Source organism: Amblyomma americanum, chromosome 1, assembly GCF_052857255.1.
Source record: "Amblyomma americanum isolate KBUSLIRL-KWMA chromosome 1, ASM5285725v1, whole genome shotgun sequence".
Taxonomy (NCBI): domain Eukaryota; kingdom Metazoa; phylum Arthropoda; class Arachnida; order Ixodida; family Ixodidae; genus Amblyomma; species Amblyomma americanum.
The window spans coordinates 161,440,334-161,449,243 of record NC_135497.1 but is presented as its reverse complement, the minus strand read 5'-3'; the positions used below and the strand labels follow the sequence as shown (position 1 = coordinate 161,449,243).

The 8,910-nt window shown below is 42.3% G+C and overlaps 1 protein-coding gene across 2 annotated transcripts in view; it reads right to left on the bottom strand.

The window, feature by feature from the left end:
- Positions 1–4,688: 4,688 nt before the first annotated feature.
- The window catches only part of LeuRS-m (Leucyl-tRNA synthetase, mitochondrial), a 52,566-nt gene continuing 48,344 nt past the window's right edge, over positions 4,689–8,910 (bottom strand). For both annotated transcript variants that reach the window (XM_077647524.1, XM_077647525.1), the window contains 5 exons: positions 7,642–7,799; positions 6,283–6,360; positions 5,369–5,524; positions 5,198–5,266; positions 4,689–5,021 (listed from right to left, as the gene is read on the bottom strand). In XM_077647524.1, the coding sequence (XP_077503650.1) occupies positions 4,779–5,021; positions 5,198–5,266; positions 5,369–5,524; positions 6,283–6,360; positions 7,642–7,799 (704 nt within the window). In that variant the 3' untranslated portion in view covers positions 4,689–4,778. The remainder of the gene's footprint in view (positions 5,022–5,197; positions 5,267–5,368; positions 5,525–6,282; positions 6,361–7,641; positions 7,800–8,910) is intronic.

Below are 8,910 nucleotides of genomic sequence, written 5' to 3'. Positions count from 1 at the left end.
TAGTGCTACCATGTATGTTAAACACAGCAGTACATAAAACCTATTTGAGTGAAAGCACTTATTGTACTGCTGTGTTCCAATGCGGGGATCACACTACAGACTTGCTTTTTGTACTTCAGAAAAGTACTTAAGTGTGCATGAAAGCATTAATGAATATTTGGCCAGTTTGCTTTGTGGCCATCAGATTGAGTTTGAACCTTTCACAAGAGTACTGATGAATAAGCTTCAGCAAGTTTTAGGCAGTTGATCCTCTTGGCATGATGTGCTTCCTGTGGAAGTTTGCACAGTTTTTATTATCAGTGTACAATTCAGCATTCCTGTTTGCCAGGTTTACTAATGTGAAATAGCAAGAACGCATCCATTTTGTCAAAGGTTAACCCGATGTCTAATGCTATATTTTTGGATCTGTGCTGCAGCTTTGTGGAATAAAGAGCTGTAAACTACTGAAACGCTAAGGATGTTGTTCTTTCTCTCCATTCTAGTCAGTCTGTAACAAGGTAACCATTCCAACTGCTTTGCTTATTGAAAACATCAAAGTATATTCTGCACTACTCTGTGCAGGTGTGGTAGTATCCTACATAAAGTAATGCAAAGCAAATGCTTAACTGGGCCTGAGTCCAATGTGAACACTGCCTGTAAACAGAGTGCAATGTGTCACCTTTTCAAATCTGTTGCAAACAACTAGCAAAAATCATGTTTTTATGTAAAGTGCCCAGTAAATTGCACATACAGATATGCCAATATTGCAGTACATACTTGGATGCCCCCAAGCAAGAAATTTTACACTGGAAAGCCATGCTGAATCCTATTATTTAGACCAAAAAAGTAGAGGAAATACATGGTTAAAATGGGATTGCCCCCAAACACCCCCTCCAAGAGCAACCCATAAATCTACCCTTGGCTGGGAACAGCTAAAAGTGTGTGCTGCTAATGATTTTACCTCTTAAGGCCGCCGCGGTGGCTGAGTGGTTATGGCGCTCGGCTGCCGGCCCGAAAGATGCGGGTTCGATCCTAGCCGCGGCGGTCGAATTTCGATGGAGGCTAAGTTCTAGAGGCCCGTGTGCTGTGCGATGTCAGTGCACGTAAAAGAACCCCAGGTGGTCGAAATTTCCGGAGCCCTTCACTACGGCGTCCCTCATAGCCTGAGTCGCTTTGGGACATTAAACCCCCATAAACCAAACCTGGAGTCCTTAGACAACAGAAGTAAGTCTTTAAATTTTAAAATTACTTTTTGTGTGCTTTCCTCCTAGCGACATCCTTCTCACTGATGTGTAATCCTACGAAGGTTTTTAGCCTCCTGAATCTTTTATGTGAAACAGAGCAGCCAGTTTTTTCTTTAGGCTCTGTTTTCACATATATTAATCAGCATAAAAGTTTTGTTCTGCAGGTGCATGTTGTTCCTCCACAATTTTTTTTCACTACACAATTCTGATGTAGTTGATGGCAAGTGTCATCACGTTACTAATTGTTTTTAAGGGTGCACCCAGCTTGCAAGACTTTGCACAGTCCTGTGATGCATGCTTTATGTGATGTAGGGAGCTTTTAAATAATACTTTCCTAGCTCAGCTGCTTCAGCAAATTGTGCGTGATAGGAGCCTGCGTACAGAAGCAATGTTACATCTTCAGCACAAAAGAAGGTATGTCGCAAGTAAAATACTGACATGACAAGTTTTGGCCAAATCTAACATGCATATATGTCTGGTATTTTTGTACGCCAGATGGTGCAGATATGAAAAATTAATTTAAAGGGACTCCGAGGACAACTCCATCCAAATTTCTGTTCTTGGCAAAAGTAGATTTCAAGGCTCTCTTTTGAAAATAAGAATATTACACAATTAGAATGTTGATGTTAGCTCGGCAGCAAAAAAAAATGTTTAATACTGTAAAAACCATGCTTAAAAATTCAACTTTTTTTTCTTCCTGCCATTCAATTGAAACTTGTGATGTCAAGACCTGACAGGAATACCCATTTAGAAGTGAATGCCAATGTAGCCCAGCCTTGGGGAGCTGTGCACAAAAGACTGTCCTGACATCACCGTAGATTGCTGGCAAAAAATGGCCAGCAGTGGTGACACCTGTACTTTTGACGGTTTGTAGTTAATAAAACTTTAATTTTTAGTGAAAGTACCCTTTTTGTTACTAGAATGTGTTAATCTGTCGATACAGGCAAACTTCATTTTGGCCTCATGTCCCTTTGAGGTATTACTTGTACTTCGTCATGTTACTAGGACTCATACATTTACAATGTACTAGCCTGCACACTGTACAAGAAATGTATTTACAATGTGCTACCCTAGAGAATTAACAGTACAAAAGTGGAAAATTTTTTGTGTTCACTAAGGCCTACCACTCAGTTATGTACCGTATTTACACGATTGTAAGTCTACTCGAATGTAAGTCGACCCCCCACATCAAATTTCTCAAAAAAAACAAACAAACTTGGAGGTCGTTTACACCTGGCCTTTAATAGAACGCGACAGCACTATCTTGCGGCCCATGCTTATCGCCAACCGCTATCCGCTGCCGCGCGCGGGCGCACCCGTGAGCACATTCCAAAACAAAATGTATTGGTTACTGGACTACTCGTCCACACTTGCACCATCGTCCTCACTAGCGCTGCCGTCGTGATCGCTGCTGCGGTCCCACAGCACATCGTGCAACGAAATCCCGTAATTCGCAAACAGCCGCATCACAACATCGTGTCGAACAGCTGAAAATTTTGCCTAGCTGCAACTGCCAGACCTGCATCACCCTGCCACCGCAGCATGAAGACTAGCTTCGATATCCAGTATGAACGTTTGGAGGCGGCTGGTTTTCCAAAAGAAGTTCTGAGGGCAGTGGCTGAAACGCTCTTGCAAAATATAAAGGTTCAAGACGTCAAAAGGGTTGACCCAAAGACAGTGGAAAAGAGAAATTTTGAAGTCATGCCTTATGTGCATAAAGTCGCCCACACCATCAAAAAGGTCGCCGGAAAGCAGGGCGTCAATGTTGTGTTTTCAGCTCCCTGCAAGCTTTCACGCCTGTGCTCACATGTTGCACGTGGCAGGACTTATCGGCCGGTTTGTTCGACGCAGCATGAAAACCGTTACGTCAACTGTGCCACAGGTGTGGTTTACAAAATTCCGTTTACCTGCGAAAAAGTGTACATTGGGCAAACAGGCCGATGTATTAATGACAGACTAAGAGAACACCACAACTCTGACCACCACAACTGACGGCGCTAACTTGCCTTGACATTGCCGGGAATGCGGTTGCTACCCGCTATTTTCCAATGTTAGTATTGTCGGCAGAGGCAAGGGAAAAGTTGAGCGCGAAATCCTCAAAGCGTCCTCATTAGTATTCAAGGAGACGATTGCATCAGCAGTCCTTTTATCTACCTCATGCAGAAGGAACTTAGCTTCCTTTCGCAACTGCATTAGATCACAGCTTATCTTTAGATGTAGATTGTTGTTAACTGAGCTGCGCAAACTTTGCCACTTTTCCTGGGAGACTGTTTTCTTCTATAAAGCACAGTTGCTAGTCCAGTCGTCGTGTATGTGCCTCGTCTCTTCGCTGTGTTCCGTCTTTTGACTGGTTTTACTCCTGAACATGTACCAACTGACCCAGATTTCAACACTACTGCATCACCCGTTGTGAACGTCAAACTTGCTGCCCGGCGCGCAGTTTTTCCATTTCTCCAGCGTAAAGAATGACAGCCATCTTGAATGTAGCCGTGACCGAGCACCGGTTGCTTATCGGACCCGGAGCACAAATGACGAATGACGAAGCACCACATTAAAAACTTGTGAGATGCGGCCGGCGTCAGAGCCAAAGAGAAACTATAGTATACGTGTGAGTGGCGTCGGCTCTTCCGTTGGCTACCGACACTCCCCGGCGCCGCTGTGGTTCCGAGTAATGGTGCCGCCGCAATTGGAACAGCGGCTTTTCCATCAACTATCAACGCTCCCTTGAGCGCCGAGTGCGCAATTGAAAGTAAACAAAAAAAACTTAGATGAGAGTAGAACGCGAATGTGTTATGGGGCAGCTGCAATCTGCGGCCACATGAGGGGACTGGCCTGGTGCCGGCTTGCTGCTTATCGACAGCCACCATCGGCCGCTGCGTGTGGGATGGGGATACCGGTTCTGGGCATTGACATAGCAGCTGCTGAAGGCCAGCACCAAGAGCGATGCGATGGAGCCCCGCAGCAAAAATGCACCCACGCTGCAACATGCCTGATATCTCGTTTGTCTCGCATTTATTTATGGTGCGTTGCTTTGGTTTTGATTTTAAGTTGAGCCCCCCCCCCACTTCCGATTTTCAAGTCTTGAAAAATAGGCCGACTTACAATCGTGTAAATACGATAACCTTGACAGTCTCGTAGACTGGTCCTGCGTTTGAGAGCGAGCTGCTTTTTTACACTACAGCATGTGTATGTGTGTAGAATACTAAAAGAAAAATCACTTCTGCTTTTGAACACACAAAAAGCCATGTGACGACAGCAGTTAGTTTCAAGCAAAATGATGCATATAGGTCTTATTGCTCTTTGATGATTGTACCAAATGATGTGCAGAAAGGAACCAAGCAACATATTGACCAGAACATGTAATTCAATGCATGCAAGTCACAATGACAAGCGAGTAGCACAAAAAATTAGCAGTATGTGCCTCTCGCACTACCAGTGAACACAAAAAGCAGACAAAAAGCATAGTATGGCCTCAGAAAAAATCAAAGTGCCCTATAAAGCCAGTCACACTAATTTATTGAAAAAAAAAAAAAACTTCACTAGCTTCAAAACATCTCATTCAATATGCCTTTGAGAATGCACCCTCTGAAGTTCCTCAGCATTTTTTCCACGAGAGATGAAATGCAGTTCAGCCTTGTATGAAGGGTAGTGGTCAAACACAACACGAAACTTGGGTCCCTTCTGCAAACGGTGACGCAGGCTCTCTGATTCAATGGCCATTTGATAGGCTGACTCTTTTGTCAAGCGTTCAAAATCATGACGCGGCAGCTGTATCCGCATCAGGTCCACATTGTCTTCCTGGAAATTAACAGTATGAGTCTAAATTTCACATTTTATCACATACATCTACAGACGGAAAAACGCATTTTCCTGTGCGCGTACACCAAACTTAGTTTTAGATGCAACAGCTTCCAATTGCCTTCCACACTCATGAGATTCAAAGCTAGTAACAAATGCTTTTTCTTCCTCAATACCTTGATGAGAAGGTCCAGATTGAAATCAGGATCAATCTCTGGCCACAGCTGCTCCATCAATGGACGATCCTGAAATATTAAAGATAATGAACGCAGAAAAGATGAAAGAAACACTTGCAAGATGGCAGTGACATGAAGTGATAATCGCAAGGCATAAGACACAGCACTTACCAGTTGGTAGTCAACATCTCTGAATCTAGCAGCATCAGTGAATCCTGCCCAAAGCTCTGAAGCAAAGTGGGGTGCCAGTGGTGCTAGCATAAGCAGCAGTGCAGCAAGTGCACGCTCAAACTCGCGGCCAAACACTACGTTACCCCGATTCTTGTACTGCAGAGAAAACGAGAAATAAAAACATCAAATTTCAGCTATGCTATAAAAGGGGGGTGGGGGGGGGGGGGGAGCATTACTAATATAAACACAAGTGAACACTTCAGTAAAGGAATGGCATATATAGGGCTATATACACAGCACCCCGATTCTTATACTGCACAGAGAAAAAGGAATGAAAACATCAAATTCGAACAGTGTTACAACAAAAATACATTACTAACCTGAGTGCTACAATGAACACCTCAGTTAAGGAATAATGTTAATGCAAAACCACACACACATATTCTTGCATAAGCACATACAACTTTGTCCTGCAAGCTTTTTTTCTGGTCAACATATGGGCTATGCTTTTCAGGACTGCAGTGTTCACTGAACAGAAGGAGCAAGAGGAAAACCACTTCAGTAACAACAGTAACTGGCTTGTATACAATTTTCCACGTCTGACTCTACTGCAAGAATTTATGCTTAGTCCTCAGTGTGCATGACAGCTGTGCTAAAGGTCACCTTGGTGCTCCTGCCACCATACAAAAAAAAAAAACAATTGTAATGTAGAGTCTTAAAATTCTCTATTACAGGCTGAAGATTCAGCACACAGAGTCTTATGATGCTCGAATCCTACCTAGAGCGTAATTAGGAGGTACCCATTCACTTTTAGAAATGCAACTCTATAATAAATTAATAGATTCAAAAGTAACTCACCACACTGTAAATGAATGTCATATACTGCTCACATCCACAGTAAGAAGGAAGCTTACCCGCAAAAGTTTTGTGAATATCTGCAGGTCTTTGATGACTAGGTTGAGTTGCCGCGTGACATTGTACATGAAGGTCACCTGGGTAAGAAATGGTATTGAGAGCACTCCATCTAAAAAACTTTGCATTTCATGCATGTGCTTTCATGTGAACATGTGAAAAATGAAATGTTATATTGAAATGAAAGTTCCGGGTGCCTTCTTTCCCATGGCCACACTACTTTTCAACATAGCCCCCTCAGTGATGAATTCATTTCCACTGCTACTGCACTAGTCTGCGCATGACATCATGCTAAAATGAGGGATGCACTGCATAGGTGAATTCTTCATTGGATATGAAGCATGGACCCTCTGGATGTTCCTTTATCTTGGGGAAAACAGTCCAGAGTCTGATGGCATGGGGTCTGGGCTGTGAGGTGGGTAAGGCAAAACAGCTGGTCACATTCTTCTACAGTGCCATGCAGAGCCAAGTTAACCTTTTACTTGCCAATGTTCCAAAACTGGAATACATATATGGAACTCAATTTTTTTATTTCCCTTCAAAATTTTTTTCTTTTTGCATATTGCATGATGACTGTGGAAGACATCACCACTCTAATATTTATTATCAACTCATCTGTCGGGCAGTAATTGTCTCACATCTCAGCGGACACCCGAACCGAGCCGTAAGGGAAGGGAGGAAGGTGGGAGTAAAAGAAGAGAAAGAGGTGCCATAGTGGAGGGCTCTGGCCTGCCAATTACGGCTTGGAAGAATAGGGTTATATAGCTTTTGCTTGTGTTTTTAATGTGTTTCTGCTGTTGCAACAGAAAGCTTCAACAAGCCAGAAAGGGCAAAAGCAAACTGCAATATGTCTTACTACCACTATTGAAGACAACATTATTTAGTTTTGTTGGCGACAGCTCGCGAGCCATTTCAGGGGAAAGAACTTCGTATTCTACAGTGCAGATCATGACCAAACTTTGAAAATACGTTTCTTATTGGTTTACAGACCTTGTAGAGCTAAAATCCAGATTTTTTTTTTTCATTTTTTTGCTTTACATCCCCCTTAACCAGTTGTAAAGTGCATTGTTGCTGGTTAATCAAAGAGCAATGTGCTCCAGGGAAAAAAGACGTTCCAAACTTTAATTTGAATGCAACACTTTTCAGTTCCATCGCTTAATAAAAATTATCCCAACAGGCAAAACTTATTGAACATCCATCATACGCCTAGCTATCCCCACCCCCCCCACTTCCTAAAAAAAAAAAGCAATTCTATTTAGTGACATACGCTAGACATGTGACAACGATGCATGCATGCAAGAAAACGCGCTACAAAATTTTCCCTGGCAATTTCAGTTAAAAAAAAAAGCTCAAGATATTACATTTTTTACGTGGTGATTTCTGCCGTGGTAATAGTGGGCCTCTCGGTCTGCAAATTCAGGAGTTGACTGTGCCTCTTCCAGTGATCGTCCAGCACTATTCCGGAAATCATGCACAGTCAGCCATAGCCGCTCCTGCCAGCTGACAATACCACGAAACGCTGCAATAAAGTACCATTATGATTAGGGAAGAAATAGTGGTCAAGAATTCTATATTAAGCACACTGAATGACCTAATTTCTTTTTCTCAGCAGAACTACTTACATAGTGACTAGTGAATTTGCTCACTGCAAGCTAATAAAACACAGTACCGCTTCACCACAAAATTTTAGCAAAAATACAATGCCACAGTGCATGAAAGATGCCATTCCAGCATGCTGCTCAAGAAGAAAGTGCCTGGATGCAACAAACTTATAATGAAGCTTACTGCTGTACAGTTTTATTCCATGCAACACTGCATGGTTTCGTCCTTATAGCATGATGACATGAAACATTTGCACTAATCCATAAAACAGAACTAAGACTGGTTTCCATCGTCAGGCTCCCCAATGCAAAGAAGACAACCTTAAAATTTTAAGTTTTGCAAGAAGCATTATGACAAAATACACTGCCACAGAATAATTTCATGCTCCACTATATGTTATAACGGGTAGACATGCCCTTCAAACGAAGTTCTCATGTCATTATATGAACGTAGACATAACAGCCATGCGAGCGTTGTGTTTAATGGCACATAAGCAACTAAGGCGACCATGCGCCAAATACAAGGTTAATACATATGTCTTGGTGGGAGGGAGCTGAAAGCTTTTTAAAACACTAACACATTCAGAAGCTTTGCTTCTTTTTAAGAACGAAACTAGACTGGAAATTTTAATGAGTGAATTTTGTCCTAAGAGTAAGCTGGGGTGGAATGGAATGTGTTCATAAAATTGTGGGAACTGCTTTTTCGTTAGTTTGTCGAGTTCCGTGCATGAAAATAAGGTGTGGCTTATGGTGATCACTTCCCAGCATAGTTCCCACGTAGGTTTATCTTGTTTTGCAAGAAAGAAGTTGAGTGTCAAGTGTGTGTGTGTTAAATGTTAAATGAGCGAAAGCAACATAAAATTACTTTGATGAAGTGTTCTTGATAACCACATGATTTACATTTCCCAGAAATCAGCATCACTAGATGTAGTTCATTGTTTACTTCGTTATCCCACAAAACCTGCCATTTCGCTCTCTGTACAAATTGCGAACAATCCTTTTTTGTGAAACAAAGTTTTTTGTGAAAAG